At 46.6% G+C, this 26933-nt stretch overlaps 1 protein-coding gene across 2 annotated transcripts in view; it reads right to left on the bottom strand.

Moving 5' to 3' along the window:
- The window catches only part of igsf3 (immunoglobulin superfamily, member 3), an 84516-nt gene that overhangs the window by 24806 nt on the left and 32777 nt on the right, over positions 1 to 26933 (bottom strand). The window contains exons 3-6 of one of the 2 annotated variants that reach the window (XM_080785641.1): positions 14722 to 15141; positions 7410 to 7796; positions 4789 to 5196; positions 174 to 602 (exon numbers count right to left, since the gene is read on the bottom strand). In XM_080785641.1, coding sequence (XP_080641767.1) covers positions 174 to 602; positions 4789 to 5196; positions 7410 to 7796; positions 14722 to 15141 — 1644 coding nt within the window. The remainder of the gene's footprint in view (positions 1 to 173; positions 603 to 4788; positions 5197 to 7409; positions 7797 to 14721; positions 15142 to 26933) is intronic. The other variant, XM_080785642.1, reaches the window with a different exon arrangement.

Raw genomic sequence — 26933 nt, 5'->3', positions numbered from 1 at the left:
TGCGTGTGTGTGTGTCCATGCGTGTGCATGCATGCAAGCGTGACTGTGTACGTGCATGCTTTAAAAAAAGCCCGACATAACAGTAAGTCTGCATGTGAATGTGTCCGAGCTTGTGTTTTAGGCATCATTTTCTCAGCGCGGCCCAGCATGTCTGGGTGTGTGTGACCTCCTACCGGGCTGCAGGACGCTGATGCCCAGCAGGTTGGAGGTGCGGTTGGCCACTCTGCTCCAGCTGTTGTCGTAGTTCCTCCTCCACAGCACGGCGGAACACTGGTAGGTCCCCGCCTCGCGCCGCCCGGCCCGCGTCACCGACAGCCGGAAGTTGGTGTTGGCGTGGGAGCGGTCCACGGTGGTCCGCGTGCCCAGGCCCAGGAGCTGCTCGCCCCACTGCAGCGTGCCCTCGCGCGTGAACGTCACCAGGTCCCGGAACTCGCCCTGCGGGCTCTCCTCGCCCTCGGCGCCCGCCGCCGGCATGAAGCGCCAGGTGACGGAGGCGGGGACGCGCGGGCTGTGCCGGGGCTTGACCAGGCACTGGAGGTCGAAGGAGTCTCCGAAGGTCACGCTGGGCGTCCGGGACGACGCCGACACCACGAAGGAGGACTCTGGACGGATAGAGGGGACGAGAAGAGAAGGTCGTTAACCCATTCTGACCTGAGATCAGATTCTACAAAATGTCTTCTGAATCCTGATCAGTAGGTGCTCAACCTTTTTCATGTCAAGGACCCCCAGAATTTGGCCGTGGACCCCCATCTGAAAATATTTTTGTTCCAGGGACACCCAGAAGAAAATGTTAAAAAGTTCTAATATATATTCAAAGATTTGCGCCACATTTTCACGATCATTTTCTAAAATAGCAGATCTACAAGCTCGTAGCTATGAGATTGTAGATATGCTATTTTTCAACAGCTAAAGTTTAAAATAATGGCTAAAAGTGGTTTAAAGCTAAGGTGACACAGAGGCGTACCAGGTCTTGATGGCTTAAAGGAGGATGCGGTGGACATTGGTAAAGAATGAGCATTAGATAAGTGGGCTTTCCACAAGCCATTACTGAACCCTTCAATCAGTGTCCCTTCGTCACTGAGTAGTGGTGATTGGCTGGAACAGGATGAGGCTGTTTGTGTCTAGGTTTGAGTCTATCCACTAAAGGCAAAGAAAATAAAAGTAACGGAAAACTCAGCAGTGGATCCGAACTTCACTGTTGGAATCCAGATAGCAAGCTTCCATCTAGGGTGGCTACCAAGGAGGACGAAGCCCCCTCCTCGCGTTGATATACAGACAGCATTTACCCAGAGTGCAATGGGCCATACTTGCAGAGTCCTCACTGACAGAGAAAAAGCTGGTGAGATCGATTTCGATCCTGTATCCCAAGGGTGGACAGAGATAGTCATTTCGCTAGAGATAGTCTGTGAGTCTGAGCATGCATGCGTGCACGTGCTTAAGTGAGAGTGCACAGTTGACCATGAGAGTGTGTGCATCAGAACTAATGGCGATGCAACAGCAGAGAAATACACAAGGGAGAGATTGCCTCTAAGCGCTGATGTTCGATATGCGCTCCACTTCTCGCCAAGTTCAAACTATCCTCATTAAGATAACAACATTCATCCTGCTCTGTACATTACTGCTAACATACACGTACACTAACACTGGGGAAAGAGAGAGACCAGACCAACACACGCTTTTCTGCCTCCATGTCCCTCCTCTAAGGACACTGTTGCCCACCAATATAATAGCAGATCTACAAGCTCACAGTGCGACGAGTTCTGAGCTTGTAGATTGGACATATCCAGTGTACAAGTATAACCCAGGCAGAAAGGGGATGAAGAGACGATGATGTCTGATTTTCACCACATCAGATAATTCATTTCCTTGAGACTACGCAGATTTCCTCCCATTATGCTCTTGTCAACATACAGTCCCACTTGTCTCTCTCTGCCCTTCTCCCCGTCTCTCTCTCTCTCTCTCTCTAGCTCTCTCTCTCTCTCTCTCACAGTCCGTTGTTCACGGTGTCCTTCAGGGTGGGTTATCGATGGGTTTATGTCCAGAGAGCTGGCTGCTGCTGGGACGACGGCCTGGGGCCATAACTCTGTATTAGACAATAACTCTCAACTCTCCCCATCCATCTCTCTCTCTATCTCTCTCTCTCTCTCTCTCTCTCTCTCTCTCATCAGCCTGCCTCAGTGACAGAAAAGAGGATTTCACACAGATTCGCCCCACCCCCCCGAGCCGCACCAAGCTCAGTCTTTGTCTCAGAGTGAATGCATGTGAACGTGCTTGGGTGTCATTTGCTGTACACACCTGCACACCGTTTGTGTGTCCAATGTCCATGCTGTGACAGCTGTGACTTTCTACCAACAGAGACCTGCCAAACCAAACACCCAAGGGGCCCCTCCAACCAATCCGCTATCAAGAACCAAAAGACTCTCTTAACGAGCACTTTCACCTTGGTAACACAAACACAGGCTCCCAGAGGACAGCCTTCTCCCCTTAAGGCTTAAGGCCAAGTCAACAGGAATGGGAGGGGTTGGGTAGCGGAATAGTTACATTTGAAGGAGCTGAAATGAGGGAGCATAGAATAATTGCCTTCCCTCTACAGTAGTGGCTCTGGGGTGAGAGTGGGGTCCGGGGAACCCCTTGAGGAGGTTGCAGGGGGTCTCCCCAGGTTTCATACCATTTTAAACCTATACATTGGAAAATAGCCAATCTACAAGCTCACAACGCGTCGCGATGCAATGTTTTAACGACACAAATCTTGTACTTGCACAAAATATGTTCTGATGGGGGTCTGCGGCCAAAAACATTCATTTGAGGGTCCGTGAAAAGGTTTGAGAACCACTGACTGATCCACTGTACATGCTGCCCCTCTTTGCTAAAAAAATATGATATAATGACAAAATGATTAAACGAACAAAAGCATTAAACATTAAAGCAAACGAACCAATAAAAAACACAATGACAAAAAAAGAAAAAAGGAAAAAAAGGCAAATTCTCACTTAAAAAAGGCATTTAACAGACACTCTTAATCCAGAGTGCTTTACAGTAAGCAAGAACAACACATGTAATACATCACATAGAAACAGTCATCAAGGAGCATAACCATACATTATAAATCAGATCTACAAGCTCTTGTAGATCTGCTATTTTTGCTTATTTGTCGTATGACAAAGTACAGGTCTTAAGTGGTTAGCATACAATAGGACCCCAAGTGCTCAATGCTATTTCGCCAATTTGCACCCCTCACCGCACATTTTGTTGGGGACACTAATGTCTCCACTGTTGCCTGAGCTTAACAAACGGGAGATGGCTACTTAAGGAGCTGACATCTCTTTCCTGCAGTAGCACCAATGTGTCCTTCAGCAGGGAGCTAATCCGTTGGCCTGTGAGTGTGTGTGTGTGTGTGTGTGTGTGTGTGTGTGTGTGTGTGTGTGTGTGTGTGTGTGTGCGTACGCCGTACTGCGTGCGTGCGTGTGTACTTTGGCACAAGGGAAATTGCCGTTTTGGTTCAAATGTATTTGGGGAGTTATATTTAGTATGGCGTTAGGCTTAGAGATATTATATTATATTTAGTATGGCGTCAGAGATTGGACTTGACATTATGCCTTAGTTGCACTCTCGTGTCGTGCACCGAAAATAGCAAATCTGTTGTGACGTGTTATGAGCCTGTAGATTTGGCAAGGGTTAAAAATGGCAATTTTCTTAAAATGACCGTCCTACAATGATGATGTAGCCTACTCACAAGTATAGTAATGCAAACCTGTGTGTGTGTGTGCGTGCGTGCGTGGACGCGCGCGCGTGTGTGTGTGCACGCGTGTGTGCGTGCGTGCGTGCACTTGGGCTTGCCAGTCCCTCACTGCAGCGCCCCAGTGGGTTGCTCAGCCTGTACCACAGTGATGTTCAGCTTAACTCAGCACTGACAGTGGAAAGCCACAGACTGTGAAACACATTTCTACAGCATTTCCATTCTAATAATTCCGTCTAATCCTGGCCGTTTGTGTTCGTGCAGGGATGTGTGCGTGGATTCCGCGCGTGCTCCTGTGTGCACGCACGTCCATGTGCACTTGTGCGCATACGTCGGCCCGCGTGCGGCGGGTTGGCGCTCTCTCTCTCTCGGTCGGGCTTTTGAAGTGTGGCAGGTGGTGTGTGTGGCTGTGAATGTGTTATTTTGTATTATAACAGCTCCGTCCCCAGGGCGGTGCATGAATAAACCATGCTGTATTCTGCTGTGGGGGAACTGCATGCTCTCTGTCTAGGAGGCCATTAATCAGTCTTTAGGAAACCACACTCTTTGTTTTCTGGGTTTCAAGTTTAGGCAAACAAAAAAGACAACCGTCATTCAAAGTTAGCTTTGCTAACTTAACCACTTAAAGGACCACTTCACCTGTTTAATTATAAAATATACGACAAATAATACAAATAGAAAATCTACAACTCACAATGTGTTGCATCGTGAGCTTGTACATTTGTTTGCTTTTACTCACGTTAGCCTTCACACGGATCCGACGCGCACATGGCCACACGCACACTTAATAGTCCTGTTTCTCCTCAAAATGAGACAAACTGGCATCGTTGAGACCTTATAAAAGTCTAAACTTTGATCACGCTAAGAAAGTGAAACCATCCCGCAACGATTTGGCTCAAATATGGACTATCACTTCCAGGGCGGGCAGAAGTGACGCGTCTTATAGGGGAAGCACATATGGGAACATTTTCCTGTGTGTGTGTGTGTGTGTGTGTGTGTGTGTGTGTGTGTGTGTGTGTGTGTGTGTGTGTGTGTGTGTGCGGTGTACCTACCAACAGACTTTACAGTGATGGTCTTGGAGACTGACTTCTCCCCTATCTTCTCCCAGATGAGCTCTGGTTCCGTGCCGCTCTGTAGCCACTCTGTGGCGGTGCATCGGTACAGTCCCGCGTCCCCGGGCAGTGCGTTGTACAGGTACAGGGTGTAGGTGTCGGTCCGCGCTTTCTCCACTCGAATCTCCCCGTAGCTGTAGCGATCCAGGCAGGTGGGGCCGGGCTGCACCGTGCCCTCCCGGTCCACAGAGGCCACCTCCGTGGGTGGCCCGGTCGCCTGCTCTTCTGTCCGCTGCCACGACACGGAGAGCGGGCCGGTGGTGGAGTGGATGGAGCAGGTCAACTGCACCACGTCGCCCTCCAGGACCTCAGAGGAGTTACTGGACATCACCACCGTGATGTTACTCTCTGAGGAGTGAGAAATAGAGAGAATTGGAGATTATTTTAGCTTCTATCCAACAGTGATAATGCTTTCAGTTTCTGGCGTATAGCTGGCCTCGGGCATGTCAGAGTGACAGCAAGCAGAAAGGCCCTGGCGTATGGGTCAGGATCTGACACTGGCCGGTTCCCTTGCTGGGGTTGGGGTGATGGGCACTGGCGTCAGATGCTGTGGCAGATAAAAGCCTTCAGTGCCTCTCCCTCTCCCCTGTGTGTTAACGATAGTGTATAGCGTGTCCCTCTCATCTGTACTCAGTCTGCACACATCATGGGAGACCTAAAAAGGCCTTTGAGCCCCGAGGGCTGGCGGTGGCATCTCAAGGGGACCCTCCCCCGTTTCACTCTCCCCCCCCGGGGCCAAGCTTCACCGCTCCTCTCTAGGCTCTCACCAATCATCCTAATAAGCACGTCTCTCTGTGAATATGGAATAAAGCCACTCCTTTACTTCTTTCACACTCGAAAAGAACGGGAGGAAAGACGTTATTCACAGCCCTCCCTCCTTTCATCCTAACATTTTCACAGTTTCCACCCCGTTAGCTACAGTATATAATCCATCCTTTTGCTTTTTTCCCTACATAAATCGAGGGTAAAGGTGCATAGATGGATGCATAGACTGTTTCAGAGATGACGCTATACACCCTATCATCCTAGATGGCATCTGGATAACGTCTTCTTGCTGACATGTATTCATTGCTTCTCCTTTCACTGCTTCTCCCCCAATAAAATAAACAGTTCCTGCTCCTCATCTATTAATCCTTTCCTCTCTTGCTTATATCAGCCACATTCACAGTTTCCCTCTACCTTTGTCCCTGTCCCTGATCCTTTACCTGTCCCTGTCCCTTTACCTGTACCTGTCCCTTTGTCCCTGTCCGTTTGACATTCAAGAGCAGCTCTGTCTCTCTCTCTGTCCTACACAAATTCCCATTGACAATTAAATGGAGCATTTTACGTCATAGTGTCTGAGCAAATAGACAGTGTCTAGTTTACGTCATGATGATGTACGATTATAAGAGAGCCCCTCACTTCACACGGGTGTGATTTTTCAGATCAGATCAGTCAAAATATATATTATTCAGAATACATATTCAGAAATATCGAACAAAAGACAGAGGGCAAGAGAGAGAAAGATGAGTTGTTTTGTGCGTACAGTATACCTCTACATTCTCTCCTTGAATAACTGATATGATTATTATCCTTTGTAGACCTCATAAATAGCCTTTATGCAGGGCCCACCAGTGGGTGAATGGATGTTGCAACGTCAATACTCTCCTATCTAAATCAAGCTATAATTGCATAAAAATCTTACGAAATAAAACATAAAACCCTTTATGGGGCATTAAAGTCTTACTAAAAACAAAGTCTCCCAAACAGAGGGGTCTCTGGAGATGACTTGTTTCGGGCTTATTTGGCAAGGCGAGTGTGTATATGTGTGTGTGGTTGTGTGTTTTAGCTGGTATTGCTTATGGCTGGATTTTTTTGCTTTATTCTGCTGGTAGTACAGTAGCAAACAGCCACAGCCCTGATAAAAGGAAACCCAATAAGTAGTGCAGAGGCATTTCACTGCTGTCGTAAATGAAAGTGGAGAAATAAAACCTTGGTGACGGAGAGGGACTGTGGGCGAGGTTTGGAGGCGCTGCTGTAACTTCGCATCCATCAGCTGCCAGCCCTGAGTGCAATACAGTGGGCCAGCTCTGTTAAGCCCAGCTGAGACAGCTCTGCCCCAGCAGAACACATTAATTTAGCCTGGGGATCCATTTAGAGGGGCCCTCGAGAGGTAGGCCTCATTCTACGCTTTTTGCCTTCTCCATGCTTTCATTTCACGGCTGTTAGCTCAGCCTCCTTGAGCCCGGGACTCTCTTCTTCGGCTCGCCATTATCCCGCTTCAGTGTTATCGTCTACTCGCTCAGCCAAGGAAATGGGAAGGAAGTGAAGGAACCGTAATGCTGCATTACCGAGCCATAGCCGTCCGCTCATACAGAAAATATGTCAGCGTTATCTTCCCCTTCTGACTCACAACTAACAATACAGGCTGTATGTTTGTCTGTCTACGATGTGCCACTCCCCCCTAGAGACAGGGGGGCATGGCCTGGCACTCTTATGTGACATTAGCATGAAATCTATCGTTATTATAATTGACAAGACATGTAAGCCAGGGGGCCCCAGTGGGACGGATTATTACTCACTGAGCGGCTGCACCGTGATCTGAACGTTGCGGGACCTCTTGCTGCGGTCGATGAAGTCCCCCGTGGGCGTCCTCTCGCGCTCCGTGACGCGGCAGATGTACTTGCCGGCGTCCTCGGGCCGCAGCCGCTGCAGCTTGAGCAGGTGCACGTTGGGGCTCTCCTTGCGCACGGTCATGTGGCCGGCGGCCTCGCGGGCCACGTAGTCGGGGCCCAGCACGGGCACGGCACTCGGGCCCACCACCGCCACGGGCGAGCTGCTGAAGACCCACGACACCGAGAAGAAGCGCTCGGGCACGTTCTGGGCCTCGATGGTGCAGCGGAGCTCCAGCGGCTCGCCGGCCGTGAAGGAGCGCCGCTCCGTGCTCACCTGGATGCTGAAGTCTCGATCTGGAGGGACAGAGGAGAGCAGAGAACGGGCTTAGTGGGATGACCGTTTCAACGCTAGAGGAGAGCAGAGAATGTGCTTAGTGGGATGACTGTTTAAACGATCTGGAGGGACAGAGGAGAGCAGAGGACGGGCTTAGTGGGATGACCGTTTAAACACTAGAGGAGAGCAGAGAACGGGCTTATAGGATGACCGTTTAAACGCTAGAGGAGAGCAGAGAACGGGCTTATAGGATGACCGTTTAAACGCTAGAGGAGAGCAGAGAACGGGCTTATAGGATGACCGTTTAAACGATCTGGAGGGACAGAGGAGAGCAGAGAACGGGCTTATAGGATGACCGTTTAAACGCTGGAGGAGAGCAGAAAACGGGCTTATAGGATGACTGTTTAAACGCTATGCACGTCGTTGTAATACGTCAAATAGCCAAAAACAATATCTATCTCACGACCACGCATTGTGAGTTTGTAGATCATCTATTTTTGATCAATCTAAATGATCTGTGCATCTGTGCAACAACAAGTAAACAACATACATCTGAATATAATAATAAAAATCACACCCGTGTGAAGTGATCATCTTATCATCTTACAACATCGAGGAGGTGATTAGGTGATGCAATGATGATGTAAAACAAACGGTGTCAAGACAAACGCAAACTAATTATCTTTATTGTTAATGGGATTTAATGGCCAAGATGACGTACATTCTCCCATTAGCTACTACAAACGTTATGCAAAGCTTGGCCAATCACAGCAGAAGTTAAGTAGGTTACTCCGGAAGAAGAAGAAAAAGTAAAAATAAAAAGTGTGACAATAACACACTAATAATAATAATAATAATAATATCTGTAGGTAGTGTTTTATGGTGTCCGTTTTTTATTGGACCCTGAGTCTGAACAAATAAAGTTGATTGATTGAATAGTATGTGTAACAATCTATACATCTGAAACAAATCTCAAAGTGCTATATGGCATAAAAAGGCAAAAATGAAATACTGTAAAAAAAAATTAGGATCAAAAAAGGGAAAACATCTCAAATCTTAATCTGTCAGATCCCTTTCAAATGGCTTCGGGGTTTGTAGGAGGAAGAGGATAAATATGTCAAAATACTGCACAAAATACACAAACAGACAGAGTGGTGGAATTGGTGAATAGTATCACATTTAGCCTCGGTGTGCAGGTAAGCGGGAGGAGATCCGTTTAATAAGACGATGTTGTGTTCCCTTTCTGTTTCAGTTGTCAACTTGTCAAAAGACGGAAATGGATGTGAATATGGGCTGGGATTTGCACGGAACACTGCATTCAGTTAATATCCCACGGTCCCACCGTCTGCAAGATTGATCCAACACGCTTAAAGTCACAGCAAAATGGAGGGAAGAGAGATGGGGGAGCAGGGGGGGGATTAATACAGACTGTGGAGACAGGCAGTGGAGTAAAGTATCTAAGTGCATTTACTAAAGTACTGTACTACGCAAGTATCATTTTGAGGCATTCGTACTTATTAGATTAATTTCCAATACGTTTACTTGTACTCCACTACATCTCAGAGGCAAATATTGTACTTTTGCTCCACTACATTTATTTGAAAGGGTTTAGTTAGTAATTACTTTGTAGATTTTGATAATTATATATATAAAAAAAACATTCATTGGCCATACATGTCGGTCATTTGCAAATAGCTTAGTTAGTTCACAATGCATTGTAGATCTGCTATTTTCAAAAGATGTTTAAAACATTTGAAAACTTGAAATGGGACATTTGTCACAATGAGTACTTTCTACTTTTGGGTCTTTAAAGTACATTTAGATTCCAATACCTTTGTACTTTTACTCAAGTCATTTTGAATACCGGACTTTTTCGTGATAAGAGTAGTTCTACATTGCTGTATTGATACTTTTTCTCTCCCCCCCCTGGAGGGGGGGGGGGGGGGGGGGGGGAGCATGCAGGAGGGGGAGGGGGGGGGGGAGAGGGGGGGAAGGTCACGGAGAGACGGCGGACTAGACCGCTGATCCTACAGTGCGCTTCCCTCTCCCTCCCCTTGGCTTCACCTCTGCAATAAAAACACACCACATCTAATTAATATTCTCTCTGAAAACACATCCGTGCACTTTCCTCCTCCTCCTCCCCTGCTGCACCTTCTCCCACTGAATTAAACAACGGCTCCATGACTCGGCCAAATCACACACATGCCGTTACATGTATTGTTGACCCTGCGGAGGAACATACACGCGTGTGTGACTTTGTGTGTGTGTGTGTGTGTGTGTGAGAGAGTGTGTGTGTGTGTCTTTATTTACAGTATTAATTTCCACATGATGAGCTGGGTATTGTACGTATCAGAGAAGCACGCTTGGCCTCGCAGTGAGGTGCTCGCCTCCCCCGGCTGTAATTATGTGGACTTTAAACGGACTTCCTGCAGGAACACATTCATGCGGAAAGGCTTCAAAGCCTTCTGACTGCAGAGCTCGTTATGCAGGAAAATGTTGTGTGTGTGTGTGTGTGTGTGCAAACGTACGCGTGAAACGCTCGCACTTGAACATTGCAATTTCATAAGCACCAGATAGTGAGCCTGCATGCGGAGTAGCCCAATTTAGACTTCGGCGTATGGCGGCGTCACACTCTGAAAACGTGCTGACGGCGTGTAGAAATATATTTATTTTTGGGGGGTAGCGGTGAGCACGGCGCCATTATACATACGATGGAGCAGGCAAGACACTCTCTCCATGCGGCAGGAGGAAGCCACAGACAGGACACAGTCGACACACACACACACACACACACACACACACCAACAACACACACTCCACAAACAAGCAAGGCAAGCACCCGTCCTACGAGCGGGCGGCAGACGGACACGAGGTCAGCAGCTAATGGAACCGAGAACAGACACCACAACAATGCACAGACTCAGACACTCAACGAGCTGCCGGGACACGGGGGTCGCATGTCTGTGTCATGTAATCATGACCTGCTTTTACAAGGATGTGGTTCCCCCCCCCCCACTGAGGGATCAGCAGAGAGGATCCTGAGACAGACTAGCAGACAGCAACACACATGTTAGTGTTTAGAGCTAATTGGGAGGGAAAACAACAGGAGGAGAGAGAGAGGAGAGGAGGGAGAGGGAGAAAAAAAGTGCTGGAGAGAGAGCACAGAATTAGATGCCGCCGTATAATAACTAATAAGAGACGTGATTACAGAAAAGGGGGGAAAGATAGAGAGCTGAGTGAGCAGAGAGAGAGAGAGGGAGGGAGGGAGGGAGTGAGAGAGAGAGAGAGAGAGAGAGAGAGAGAGAGAGAGAGAGAGGGAGGGAGGGAGGGAGTGAGGTTCAGATAGAGGAGAGACGGAGAGAGAACGGTGCATTAGGATTCTGTCCGTGACCTGTCCCTCTGCTCCCGGCTGTAAGTGATTAGTTGGTGATGGGGCTGTCTCAAGACCCACTCATCTCCTGTACTAAATGCCTAATGAAGGAGATTGTCTGTCTGTCTGTCTGTCTGTACGTCTGTCTGTACTGTCTGTCTGTACTGTATGTACTGTATGTCTGCCTGTCTGCATGTCTGCCTGCCTGTACTGTATGTCTGCCATGCACACACGCACGTACGCAGGTGCATCTTCAAGTGCCCAAAGGCAAGTAGTGTGCACATGCAAAAGAGATGATTTAAAAAAAGATATATATTTATAATATAATAGAGGGCACGTTTAAAGAAAATTAGCCCGCACCGCCTCCATGCACTTACTTACGTCCTCGCGCACGGTCACACACCATTCCCTTTGTCACACAACAACGCTCCCATCCATTATGGATTATAGGAGAGATTGAGGGAGGGGGTGTGTGTGAGTGTGTGTGTGTGTGTGTGTGTGTGTGTGTGTGTGTGTGTGTGTGTGTGTGTGTGTGTGTGTGTGTGTGTGTGTGTGTGTGTGTGTGTGTGTGTGTGTGTGGGCACGGCACACCCACACGTGAGTGAGCGTCTCTTTGTGCTGTTTGACTCCTCCCAGTGGTAGCCGACACCCATCTCAAAGACCCCTCCCGACACGCGCACACACACACACACAGTACACACGCACACGCACACACTTCACATTGCGATTACTCTTCCAGCTCTAACTGGGGCGCCACCGAGCTCCATCAGCTCAGGAAAAAAAAGAATGCCCTGCTTAATGGAGAAAGACTAAAGTATTCCACTTTGAACAAGAAGTTCTTTCCCCATGGGGTCAAAGAGGTCCATCTGAGATTGCTAACAGTTCGTGGTGCAAGCGAGGGGGAATTAAAAGACATGTTATTGTGTCTGTGTGTCTGTGTGTGTGTGTGTGTGTGTGTGCAAAATACAGCACAATGGTCTCATTAGTGCGCGTCTAGGGACGTGGGTGGGAGGGGAGGGGAGGGCAAGGGTGCTGTTGTGTGCTGCGGGGCTTCATGGGACGGGAGAAGCTTGTGCGAAGTCGCAAAGCTCTTCATTGTTTCTCGTCTTGTCCAGTTTCGCGGTCGACAGCTTATTACCAGATCATTATCATATTAGGCAGACCCACCCCCCCAATCCTCCATCGACAAACACTGTCTTTGTCCACCCTCCCCTCCCCCTGCTGTGTTTATCACACTTGACCACCCCCTCCCTTTGCCTCACCCCGTTCCCCTCCCTGAGACAGCTAACTCCCGCCCTCCCTCCCCTCGGGGCGACCTGCCCTCGCTGCTTGCTGGTAGGAGTTTGCCTAATTGCCTGAAAAGCAATGGACGGATTCTCCCACTCAACTGCCGTGCGGGAACACAAATGAGGCCGCCGTCAGTTGTGGGAGAGGGAAGAGCATCACATCCGCACGAAGATGACCCCTGTTTTTTGACTCATGACCTCTGGAGGACCAGAAGCCCTGCATGGGGAGATGATGCAACGTGGAAGCCGAAGGTTTGGCGCAGCAGCACACAATGCCCCCCACTGTGCGGAGCGCCGCTGGCGACGTGCTTAGGGCGCGGCAGCGCGCCTCTCTGACACCCACAAACACAAAAGTGGGTATTCTGCCGAGCGTTTAGCTAAGCCCTTCTTAGTGCCACTAATGAGCTTATAGCTGCAGATACTGATCAGCAATCAAGAGGATGGCAGCGTGCACGCGACACGCCTGTGCGTGCGTACATGCTTGCGCGTCTGTCAAAAAGAAAGGGGCCTCAGGCTGGACAACGACAGCATCGTCACTTTGGCTTGCCTTCTTGACCGTCTCTGCCTCCCTCCCCCCTTTTAACTTTAATAATTGAATGGATAAATAATAGCAGCAAACTGCATTATGTATGCCGCGGGATTCAAACCTGGGTCTATACTTCAGGGGGGGCGGGAGACCCAGGTTTGAGGGTCCCATTTGGGCAGGGGAGATATTGCACTGTGAGCTTCTAGAAATACCCCTTTTCAAACGGTAGTGTTCCCGACTGATGGATAATTTGTCAATTATTGTAGATTTGTTATTTGTGGGATGGAAGTTTGCATGTTCCCAATGATTTATTCTTCATATACCCCGTGTCCTGCATAATTATGAATCATTACAAATGCCCTATGCCTTTGTATCATCATGCCCTGTGTCCCACTGAGGTACATCTCATTTCTGCCCCAGCGTTTAGACTTTAGATAGTATTATTTCTGGCCCAGCCGGCGTGAAGATAAAGAATTGTTTTTCTCCTGTTTGCCATAACACCCAGTGTGTCTGACTGTGACGACATGCGCCCAGAGCAGACAGCCAGTATCCAACTAACTTGTTAGCTGGTTGCCAGTAACTTGAGTAGTGAACTACATTGACATTATTAACTGCATTTCCCATCCGTTACACTTCCTGGAATTCCCGGAAGTGTGAGGTGGCACGTCTCCAATAGTGAACCTCCCGGCAATAGGTGTCGCCTTATTCACTTTTTGATTAACCTCTGAACCCAAAATGCATTACTTCCTATGTCAGAGTTTGTTTTGTTTTCATAACAGTATATAATGTAAGTCCCAGACATTTGTTCCCGGGGGGAGAACTTTTGCGATGCTGTTCTGGATGTCTATTCCGACTCCCCAGAAAATATTAATGGTCATTATAATCCTATGAAAAGAATGCTGACTGCTTGTGGATTCGTTTCTTTGCGTCGTGTCTTGGTTCTTGCCTTTTTCCTGTAAGGTGATACTTTTACTTGTACTACTTACTTGTAAGTATTGTAGTTTTCCCTCTAAAGTATTTATCCTTAAAAGATGAATAATATAGGATTATAGTTTTATAAGTTTAACATTATAACATTAAAGATAAAGTTTAATATTTACCTAGTACAATAGGTACATTCTGACTTGAGTACATTCTTCCAATTCTCCTCAACGGGTCTCCTCCGAGTCCCGACCATTTATTAGCTTAAAACTCAAAGGTTATCTCAGTAATTTATAACTTTGTATGCCGAAATGGTCTCTGTATATCCACTTTAACCACTTAGTCTCTAAAAGCGGCTTTAGGGTACTGCATCCTATTGATATTCATAATTAGTAAATATGTATTCTTACATTTACATAACAGAAATGGCCGTTTCTAACAATTGGTATCTTCTCACCAGAATTTATTTCCAACACCGACCACGGGATCTAAATGTCTCAACAGAAGGGCAGGGAGACACCCTCCAAACACTGCAGTTGTGTAAGCATATAGATAACATTTTAATCACAAATAAAGTAGTGATATAGCGATAAGGAGGAAAATGACCATAACGCTCACCTGTGTAGAAAAGAGGGAACAGTGTGAATGTTTTCACCCTACGCAATGTTGTGCAATTTCCACCCCCTCCCTCTACACTGGCAGTGGTTCCCCTCCCTCTACACTGGCTGTGGTAAGGGTTCCCTGCACACTTTCAGGTCGAGACCCTAAAGAGAAACTGGACGTTTGCCCGGGACCCAAACTAGTGAAAACAGCTGATCTACAAGCACTCTGCGCCCACTCACCCGTGGGCTGGATGCGGAGCTGGGTCTTGTCGCTCTGCTTGCGCGTCATGGCGAACCAGCTGCCGTCGGGGTCCTGGATCCACTCGGAGGCCTGGCAGTAGAGCAGGCCCTGGTCCACGGGCTGCAGCATGTGAATGGTCAGCCGGTAGGACGTGGCGCTCGTCTTGTCCAGCCGGAGGTCGCCGGCGGCCATCCGCTGTCGGTAGGGGCCGCCGGAGCGCAGCACAAAGTCCCGGGACAGCGTGAGCAGCTCCTGGGGCTGGGCGGCGGCGTCCTCCGGCGAGCGCAGGTACCAGCCCACCGACAGGTGGGTGTGCTGCGTGGTGGTGCGAGACACCTCGCACGTGAGCTGCAGCATGTCGCCTTCCACCTTGGACAGCGTCTGGGCCGGGGCGGTCACCGTCAGAGAGTCTGGGATCACTGGAACACAAACACAACAAACAGCCTGAATGAGCAGCATTCCTTCACAAAGACCAATGACTAAATATACACATTTTCCCTTCTTTGGGCGGCTGAGTCAGAGTGACTGATTGACAGTGCGTCTAATGTTTTTTTTCTTTCTTAAATCAACACCCTACTTCACCGTACAAAAGTGTCAAGAAAAAGTTGTGAAAAACTATAATCTCGAGCTTGTACTCTAGATCACTTTCAAAATAAAAGTGATCAAGTCTCTGGTTGCGTTTTCTACCCGACAGCAACACACTATGCTAAATCCCCATGTGCTCGTGCAGTGTATTGTCTCTCTCTGGATAGGATACTTGTAGTGTCAGTTAAATACCTGAAATGTACTGTAATGTAGCTATAGAAGTATGAAATATGATGGACAGCTCCACATAGTGTTTTGGTTAAACACACTTAACCATAATAATCATTGATTCTGTTCCAGTAAGATACATTCACATGGTTTACAGAACAGGGCCAAGTATGCATCAGATCAGACATGTCCATTGTGTAAAAAGAAGTGTTAATGTCACCACGTTTTTTTTTTTGTTCTAAGGTGAGCGCCCTCAATTTCCTCTTCCACACATGACTTTCACATGTCACAATGTGATGGTGATGTGTCCCATCTATCTGGCTCAGCCAGCCTCCCCCTGAGTCCATCACTCACAATGTATTATGAACCCAGCCCCCGCCCCTCACCACCTCACCCCCGCCCAATTCCACGTCGACTCTAAAGGACAAACAAAGCAACTGACTGACACTTCACAGCAGCACACGTACTGTAATGATTGAATGCACTATTTCTATTACTCTCCATCTTCCGTCTCTTAAAGCCTTTAGGTGAAACGGCTATACAATGCAACCGCTTGATCGCACGTTTTTAAATTATGCAAACAACACAAGAAAATAATGTTCCAGTTAATGAATTCTCTCTACTGTATATAGCGTACAACAGAAGATTGACTCAAAGACAGATGGTTAAGAACAGTGAAGAGACGAGAGTGCGTGGGTGGTTGGGGGGGGGGAGACGGCCGCGAGCATGCAATGAGGGATGTGACAGTTTTCAGGTGGCAGGCTTGGAGACGCTCCGTACTGTGCCTCTCCGGAAATAAGAACTTCCCTGCTTTGGAGTTTCTGGTGGGCGTCTACTGGCTAAAGGACTGTTTTTCGGTATGGAATCTACATGCCTAAACCGCCAGGGGACAGAGACCCAAAGGGATGATGGGTCATCAGGTCAAAATGAAAAATACAGTTGCTTTGTGTGTGTGTGTGTGTGTGTGTGTGTGTGTGTGTGTGTGTGTGTGTGTGTGTGTGTGTGTGTGTGTGTGTGTGTGTGTGTGAGAGAGTGTGATGGGCCAGGAGGTCAAAATGACAAACACGGTTTGTAAACAGTTTGCTCACCATGTAGTGTGTGTGTGTGTGTGTGTGTGTGTGTGTGTGTGTGTGTGTGTGTGTGACTGTGTGTGTGTGTGTGTGTGTGTGTGTGTGTGTGTGTGTGTGTGTGTGTGTGTGTGTGTGTGTGTGTGTGTGTGTGTGTGTGTGTGTGTGTGTGTGTGTGTGTGCGCGCTTGCGTGCGTGCGTGTGTCCAAGTACCGTATGTATGCTTAACAGCCATATCCTGTTCATCTCCCCATTATATACCAAATGGCCTTACCATCTGGTCGCTTGACTCTGCGTGGAGTTCTGCCGTTTTACACACACGCGTGCGCACACACGTATGCACGCAGTGCCCATCAAACAGAGTGTCATGTATGTATAGACTTCAATGATCACAATTCACAATGGGCAGCAGTGAGCCATTTAGATTAGTCCGGGATCAAATGAATGGACCAAATAATGGCGAGAGACGCCTCCCTGGAGCCACTACGTGTTGACTGCGAGCCTTACTTGGATGCTGGGATATTAAAGTGCTTTGTTCAGGGTAAATAAGTGGAGTGTTTTGTGGGAGATGTTTGGCTAAAAGGATTGCCATTGTGAGGACAGCAAATCACCATGTTTGAGGTCTGTGCCTCTCCCGGCCTGAATTCATCGCCCATGATTCAACAGCTTAATGCCCGTAACGTCACATGCCCGTGTACATTCACTGTAAGCAGGCCAAGCTCATGTTTGCGTGCGTGCGTGCGTGCGTGCCGTGTGAGCGCTTTCCCATCGACATCTGTATTCACTGCGCATGTGTGCGACTGAACACCGATTGAGAGATTACGAAAACAGAGGAACCGTCGCCACTAATGAAATGTGCGGGGAGACGCCGGAGACAAAGGCGTTGAGATCAGAGAATCAAGGAGAGAAGAGGCGGAGGAAGGTTGTCTGACATCTGGTTACTGCAGTTTAACAAGACGCTCAAAAGAAAGACACAAGGCAACGGAATGGAAGAGTGCAAAAAGAGAGGAAGTAACGAGACAGGTCAGAGGATATATTCTGCAGAGCTCCGGAAAAGAAGAAAAGAATGCTTGAAAAGGATACCCAGGTTTGAAGTGATCTTCAGCGTTTTGATGTGGGCTGAGTGAGTGTACACTTTGAAAAGCTCCAAAAAATCCCTTCTCAATTACCACGGTGTGTTTGCCTGACGAATAACTGAACTGCTAGTGAGGCAAATGGTATTCCCAGGGGGAAATAACAATCATCTCCTGACATATTCGGATTTAATAAATATGCAGTAATAGGATAAATGTAGCAGTAACAACAACAGTAGCAGTAGCCATGTTAAATAGATGCACAATATAGGCAATATTTTTTACAGGGCCGGCACTCTGCTCATCGCATCCATTTGCCAACAGTAGCAACTTCTTAGGTGTACCAGTAAAGCCTGATTTGTCGTAAGATGGGCTCCAATGCCAAATGTACCATTTTAAGCACTAGTCCCAGCTGTACGATGTGGTATAGAGTCGGTGTAACAGCCGAGTGGAGCTGAGCTGTATTATGAAAGCCTGACACATTACATAAATCATCAAATATTACCTCTGAAATGGCATTAAGAGAATTCTCAACGCCATTACATAGGCATGACACGAGTCTGATTTGGTGTGTGAAATGGCTAGGCTCTCTGTCTAAAGACCACAGTCAACACTGAGCAAACGGTAAGCCTAGCTTAGGAGTATAGCATTGCCCACCTACGCTACAGCCTGCAGTTGCCATGACAACCCTCCAACATGATGCTAAAGGCCTCATGGAAAACCCAGGAGTTACCATAACGACACTCCTCAAACCCCCCCACCCCCCGTTATCCCCCTGCGCTCGGAAACCCAACTGAGACGTGTGTGAAAGCATCCGGCTGAGTCTCTCGTGTCTCCGGGCCTCAGCTACTACTAGGAGGGATAGGATATAGATATTAATGCTACATCCTCTGCCGTCATGTACAGTAGGCCAATAGCATCCCTCCACACAGCTGTGTCTGGGAGACAGGAAACCAATCAAAGGGAACCGGACAATCTCTGTTTATCCAAGGGTCGGGCTAAGGTCATAAACAAATCATTCCCTGACCTCAATCTGGGAAAGATTAAGAACAGAGTAAGACGGATGCACAGACTCACTCAATGCAACATAAATATACATTACACGTACAGTACTGCATCTGGGGTGAAAGATGAGTACCTGACCAAGCCTAAACCTGTAACTACTGTAATGATAAATATACATTACACGTACTGCATCTGGGGTGAAAGATGAGTACCTGACCAAGCCTAAACCTGTAACTACTGTACTGCGCATGCTCCTTAGTTCCTTTAGTTTAGAATACAGACATACTGTATGGGGGCTGCCATAGCTGAATGGGTAGAGAGTAGAGGAAACAGAAGGTCCCATGTTGGACAATGTGTTGAGGAGTCGCTGAGTAATCTTCCCCTTTGCTCAAGTCTGACCACTTGAGCAGCAATCAGCTGAAAACTGAATGTCCCCTGCGGCATCATTATGCCTAATTATTGAAATGAGTACAAAGAGTCACAGTTGTGTTGCCTGAACACATTTAACATCGACAGATATCCAGGGTAGGCATGCCAAAGTTGGTGTAAACTGTACTGTTATTTCATCTGAACGAAAACGAGGGGCCACGTTATCTAATTAACTTTGGTCCCAAATAGAGATTCAGAAGCAACCAAATATAAATCTACCCTAACTAAAATATTTAAACACAATCATTGGCACTTTTCCACTTTTAAAGATTGTCCCGCTGTTGCCACTGAACACAGACATTGCAGATGCCAAATGAAGTTCACATATATTATTTATTATGGAAGATGGTTTTTGATTCCTTTGTATGGCCGTCTACTTGTCTAGGGGTACTCTGCAGTGCACCTACTAGAGTTGTTCCGATACCGATAGTACTCGGTACTCGGAACCAGCCCCGATACTTTGATCGAGTACCAAAACATACAATTGACACTAGGCTGGACGAATGCAACGGGAGCAAGTCTGACCCAACACTGCAGCAAATTGTCAATATAGGCCGATCTAAAAGCATAAATGACAAATAAATGAAAGTGTAGATCGGAGATCCATCTGCATCTATGAGAAAAAGGGGGTAAAATAAGTGGTTACTAAAAGAAAGTTAAGTACTCGTATCGGTACTCGGTATCGGCTTGTACTAAAAATGAAGTACTTGTACTGGTACTTGGTCTGAAAAAAATGGTATCGGGACAACTCTAGCACCTACCAACTTTTACAGGTTTTATTCAGGTATGCAAGAGACTTTAGATTACTGTACATTTTTGTAATACAATTTTTCATGTGCAATGTTTTAGTCGTATATTGGAAAACCTGTATAATTCTGCTTCTTTAAAGATAAGGCTGTCAAATCTTCACTAATCTGGTAAAATGGAGAGGAATAGACATGACATAAAAAGATGAAATAGGAAGAAGAAGAAAAAGGCGGTAAGCTCAGAGGTTTGATCTAACTTAGAAGTCACGACATCCGAAGAATATACTGTACAAGAAAACATAAATGCAAGGCTAGCGGTATTGTGAATACAGTGTGTTCTGTGTGTGTGTGTGTGTGGGGGGGGGGGTTGGGGGGCATGCATGTGTGGGCACGCTTGTGTGAGGAGCAAGTGAAGAATGACGGAAGAGAGCAGTGGAATAAAGAGGAGTTGGACATGATAGGCCAGCCCCGCAGTCATCTGATCCCTCTAATAGGCTACTCTTGTCTCGGTAGCCACTGATTACAGGAGGAAAACTGGCAAGCTTGACTCACTGCCCTATGGCTGTGTATCATCACCACAAATGTGATGGCTAAAACAAGTCTCTCTCTCGCCCTCTCTTCCCCTCCATTGCAGACAAACCACGCAATTGCACACAGGCATCAAAAGAGTTGACAAGTATGAAACGTTGTTTCTGTGCATCTCTTGTTGCAGGCACTATACGGGCGATAGGATATGGGAAATGAAATACTTAATATTGTGAGATTGCTAGAGTGACAAATAAAAGGAAAATGCAAAGCTGCGTGATTAAGCAATCAACATTCGATCATGCGCTATGGCAAGTTTACCTTGATTTTGCATCAAGCTGGAAAAAGACTATGACAATGTGTATTGGGGCATTATGGCGAGAGCATCACACAGAAGAGTTCAGTGACACATATCAAAGATAAACGGTCATTTTGCTCAAGTGACATTGAGCTAGAGTAAATGTTTGTCTGTCTATTCATTTATTTATCCAAGTGTGTGCGTGTGTGAATGTGTGCGTATGTATGTGCGTGCGTGCGTGCAGGTCTTTGAAGAAAATGGTCATTTGGCACAAACAAGAGGGTAATTATTATTGATAATTACTCTGCGCAACGTGCCTTCAGAAAAGAAAGCGAGTGAGACCAGCCTTATCGCCAAGCAGGCCGACATCACGCTACAACCCACAATGAGGTATGACGGCAGGACTCTCACGTACTTTACAAAGCACACATACACCTGCCTTTTCCATTATCATCCATTAACCCTCCCCCGTTAACAGCCTCTTTATTTCTAGCCTCCTCTGTGGGAGATCGGAGATGAGTCAGACTGGAGGAGGAAGTGGCGCTCGAGGGAGAGGGGGAGTGACAAAGAACTGGACAATGTAGATGAAGATGAAAGAAAGTAAGAAACACAAAGAAGAAGCAAACCTCTGCCATGACCTATAGAGCTGGATATGTAAAAACTGCCGTGGGCAATGCTAGAGTTGTATTATTCAGTGTGTAGCTTACTGTAGATATAGGAAGTATAGCTGTTACTATTGCCTCAATCCCCTGTACGGTACACACTGCACCTACTGTACGCACTGCACCTACTGTACACACACACACACACACACACACACACACACACACACACACACACACACACACACACACACACACGGCTTAAAGCAATAAAGAAAATCCCAAGACTGAAAATGTTTTTTTGCAAATCTGCACTGATCTCATTAAATGACCCCTATGAAATCCTCAAGACTGAAATCAGCCCCCAGGACTGAGAACTTTAAGCCCTGCGCGCACGCACACACACACACACACACACACACACACACACACACACACACACACACACACACACACACACACACACACACACACACACACACACACACACACACACACACACACACACACACACACACACACACACTTACAATTGCCTAACAAAGCGGAGAGAAGGTGCTCTCACATGAGACTGGGCCGAACAAGCAGGTCTTCAAACAAAAAACACAGAGCAACCAGCAAAGAAAAACACTTTCTTTGGTGTATGGGATAAAAGAGGACAGCTAGGATGTCAGCCAGTGAACCGAGGGCAAAGAGATAGAAAGGAACACGTCTTGGAGGCAGTAAGAGGAGAAAGGAGACATATGGGAGCAAGCCTTAAGAAAAGAGAAGAGTGTTTAAAACAGGAGAGTTGAAAGTCTCCCGTGAAGGATCTAGGTTCACAGCAGGAGGCACATCCATAATACAACACAGACCTATGATCAGATGAGCCATGCTACTAATATATTCATTCTGGCTCTCATTTATCTATGTTATGTTCCTATGTTGCTCTTAACCCTTTTTGACCTGAGATCAGATTCTAAAAATGTCTTCTACATCCTGACAGTTTTCTGAAAAAGCTGTTTCTGTGTCAGTCGTTATTCGATTTTTCAAAAATAGCAGACCTACAAGCTCGTAGCGCGCCACTCGGTGGCGCGCTATGAGCTTGTAGATCTGCTATTTTTCAATAGCTAAAGCACAACATAATGCTAACACCAAAAGGGGTTCCCACCCAAAATGGCTTAATATTGATGTGTCTGAGCGAACCATGACGTGCACGTTGCCTTTACCAACCAGGGGGTGATGAAGTTGCTGCTGCTGCTGCTGTGATGAATCGCAAGAGTTAAAGGTTGCAAGTCCCCCAATACAAACAACCGTTACCGTTTTTCACTAAGTAAACTTGAGCGGCGAAACTCTCAGAACAGAGAGTTGCATTGCTAAAATTTGCAATAATGTCTTTGGATCCCAATTCATACGAAAGATTAGGGGGAATCTGACTTATTATTTATTACTTAATGGAATGAAAATGCAGCGGTGAAGAAGAAATGGAAGTAATATTATTGCATTAAATTATTGCATTATGGCAAGCTCAGCTAAGCCCACATTATGGTCTTTGTACAGACTACAGAGTTCAGTGTTTGCATAACTTACGAATAAGTATTCCTTTACTTGAGTATTTCCAATACTTCTACTCCACTGCATCTCAGAACCTAATATTGTACTTTTACTCCACTACATTTATTTGACAGTTTTAGTTACTAGTACTGTACATTTTGTTGCCAATACCTTTGTACTTAAACTGAAGTACATTTTGAATTACGGACTTTTACTTGTAATGGAGAAGTTCTACATTGCAGTAGTGATACTTTTATATATATAAAATAATTGAGTACTTCTTCCACCACTGGCTAAACATAAAGGCTGACTCTGCTGTGTGTGTGTGTGTGTGTGTGTGTGTGTGTGTGTGTGTGTGTGTGTGTGTGTGTGTGTGTGTGTGTGTGTGTGTGTGCGCATGCTACTAAAGTTATTACCGGTATTATTACCCAGTGCTGTGTGCTGCCGAAATAAACTAGTAAAACAAATAATGAATGGATTAAAATTTGCAACACTGGGAATGCTACAGAGAAACACTGTTTATAATGAGACCTGCATACACAAATCACAAACATCTATCGTAGGAGTTACACAAAAACAAGTAGGAGTTACACAAATACAAATCACAAACATCCATCGCATGGCTTTAGTAAAAACAGCATACTAATACCCTTTTTTTCTGTGCTACAGGTACAAAACCCTTTTACACAAGGCCTGAACAAATGTGTTTATCTAATGCTGGAGAAAGGAAGGAAATAGAGCTGCAACTACAGTATGGATTGAATATTCTCATTAGGAATTATTCTATTGCTTAGTTTTCCGATTCATCTAATTGTGACCGAAGGTCGCAGTTAACTATGGAATTGGGCATTTCCCATCACTTAGATCTCCGAAATATGGATATATGTCAGAACCTGTTCTGACATTCCATATGTTGATCCTTCCCCATCCCCAGTGATCCTTCCCCATCCATCCTTCCTCCTTTTTTACTTATACCTGTCATCATTAAAATGTCAAACTCTACACGGGCCTGCCCCAAAGTTGTTTTTGTGGCTTTCGCCTTTATTTTATATTTTTTTATAGAGGGACAGACAGTATGGCTGACAGGAAATGGGGGAGAGAGATGGGGGGTGACATGCAGTAAAGGCCGTCGGGATCGGGAGTCGAACCCGCGGCACACTGTCAGACTTGGACTACCGCCCAAGGTGCCTGGACCGCTGAGCAACGGCCCTGCCCAAGCCCCAAAATTATTAGTGCAGCCGCGCCCGGCAGCCGGCGAAAACTAGAGTTCTCGACAGGCCCGGCCCTACCTGGGCCCTCATCAAACCCTGTACGCTCAAGAGAATGTCCCCGCTACCACCCATAGATCTCCATATACTGTATGGAGCTGACCGTTTCTGTCATTCCATATGTTGATCTGACCTCATCAAACCCTGTACACTCAAGACATGCTCCTTATATGGCCAGTACAGAATTAATTCCATATGTTGATCTGACCCCCCATGCCAAAGCGCCAGTGCTCGCCCAGCAGTCTGCCGTCAATGTAAATGTAAACCATTTAAGCCCCATTTCATTGTCGTAACAATGGTGTAGGACACCGTTTTCCATCTGCACCTTATCTGCCCACAGAAATGTTTTTTTATTCATATGTTCCAATGTTCAATTCCAAAACAAAAACACAATTAAATCGTTAATCCCAATTATTTGTATGACATTTAATCGTCATGTGAAATTTCGTCATGATCACATTTCACATGTCGTGACTGCCCGGAAGAAGGGAGGAAGGGAGGGGGGGGAGGAAGACGTGAGTGAGGAGGATATAAGACATTCTATAGTGTCTGCAGTTATGAGCTTTTCAATAAGGGGCATTTAGGTCCCCAGCTAATGGAACATCACTCAGTGTGTGAGAGGGAAGGAGTTATAGCGGTGTGTGTGTGTGTGTGTGTGTGTGTGTGTGTGTGTGTGTGTGTGTGTGTGTGTGTGTGTGTGTGTGTGTGATAGCAGAATGTACAGGTCACAGTGAGTGGAGGAAAAGGGCTCTCCATTTAATAAAGGGGGTCTCCAAAGCATCCTGTCTCCATACACTGTCGTTCGTCTGCAGGCTCTGTCTGTCCCACTTATTTATTTTGGCAAACAATTTTCTTCTCCCCTTTCGTTTACGCCAACATAACACACACGCTTACGTACACACTCACACACACACCACTCCCTGGTGCATTACCATCTCATTACGGGAGACAATTAGCCTATCCGTTTGTGCTGTTTTTCTCGGTTTCTCTCCTTAGCTCTATCCCTCCTCACTCGCACGTGCACACGCACACACACGTGCAGCACTATGGCATTTCTATTGTACAGTACATTGTGAACCAATCATTGACTCATATATCAGACCTACAAGCTCTGATGCTGCGGGGTCAAAAGTCTAGTTAGATCAATAATATCTGCCTCTCTGTGGGGGGTGCGTGCGTTTGTGTAACCAAAATGAATCTCCATCATGGCTACAATACTGCCCTACAAAGCCAAAGTGCAGTAACTACGATTTGGACACACTTATTTGTGTATCCCAAAGGTCAAATTAGCCTTCGTGATTTTGGGGGATAAACAATTATTCTCGTAGTTACGGCACTTTGGCTTTGTTGAGCAGTATACACTGAGGACACTGAGATCGAAATCAGGTGTTATGACACACACACACACACACGCACACACGCGCGCACACACACACACACACACACACACACACAGGCAGTCTGCCAGCCCTGAAGGGACAGCTGCTCTCTGACACATATAGAACAGTATCTAACTGACTGAGCAAAACCCCCTATGCACACCCTGCCATCGTCATGCCAACCTGCCTCCTCCTCCTCCTCTCTCAGGACTGTGACACAGCCTGACTGGGTCGACTCGCTGAATCACAACACCCAGAGACCCACGGCGTGCATGACAAATGACAAGACTACACACCGTCTGTGTGTGGTGTACAGTATGTACAGTACGTGTTTAGACTTGTGTCGTACTGTGCATGCATTTGTTTGTTTAATTGGTGCAATTCTCATGCTTTCTCACTGGACGTGATGCAGGGAGAGAGAGAGAGAGAGAGAGAGAGAGAATGGGTTAGTGTGAACAGAAAGAGTAGAATGAGAGGAGGGGGGGGGGTGAGTGAAGTGGAGAGGGATTTATTGTGGCAGGAGAATAAGGATGATGCAAAGTTAAAGAGGCTGAATGTTGTGATAAGGGAAGGATTGGTGAAGAGGGGCTTTAAATATGACGCGTTGTTTACACAAAGACAGGAGATGGGGGATTTGACACAAACGCAAACACACACGTGGAGCAAAACACACAAACGCACAGTATACACACACACGGAACGCACCGAATACGACACTATACGCTATACCGCTCACCGAAGGCCCAGCCAGGAAATCAACGAGGGGGGAAAAAAAGGGAGGCAGAGCAAGGAAGATGGAAGAGAAAAACGAGGGATTAAAAAGGCACGGCGTGAGAGGAGGGGAGGTCTGCAGAGAGAGGTGGGTGTATGAAAGACAAATCTTCCTTAAGAGCGTTTGAGAAGAGCTCTGAGCAAAGCGATCGCTGACTGAAATCCTTTAGCGCATCAAACGACGTGCTCATCACGCCTGAACTCAAGGCGTCTCCCATACACACCCCACCGCTCAGTATCGCCCTCCGTCGCCTGATCTTCTCTCATCCGGCATTTTCATCTCCTCTCAAATTGGCTTTCTGCCCCACTCCGTTTTTATCCGCCTAACACATCCTTTCTCTCCAAATCCCCCTCGTGCATCCTAAATTCCTAATAATAAAAGGTGTATAAATTAATGCCAAAAGACTGAAGGCTCCGGAGAGACAGAGAGAAAGAGCAAGCGTCATAGATGAGTGCACGCAGGCTCTGCCAGAAAAGTTTTACAGATGCACAAAAAAACATCAAAATAAATAACTCCGTAATTTCACTGCACATTTTGCCAGGTGCTTGAATAGCACCTGGACTACATTTTCTACTTCTCTTTCTCTAAGCTAATGGGAGACTTACCCATAAAACCCATAGTCTGAAACGGCATAAAAACTCATACTCTGCACTGCACCAATGACTGAGTCATTCTTGTTTGGATTATGTAGCCTACATGGCCGAAATTGGGACACCTGCAGGCTCATTTGACATTTTACTTTGAGTGTGTTTGTCAGCACA

The sequence above is a fragment of the Protomyctophum bolini genome (assembly GCF_963924005.1).
Source record: "Protomyctophum bolini genome assembly, chromosome: 16".
NCBI classification, from domain to species: Eukaryota; Metazoa; Chordata; class Actinopteri; order Myctophiformes; family Myctophidae; genus Protomyctophum; species Protomyctophum bolini.
Note: the sequence above shows the minus strand (reverse complement) of the source record. Positions and strands in the feature narration are given on the sequence as shown.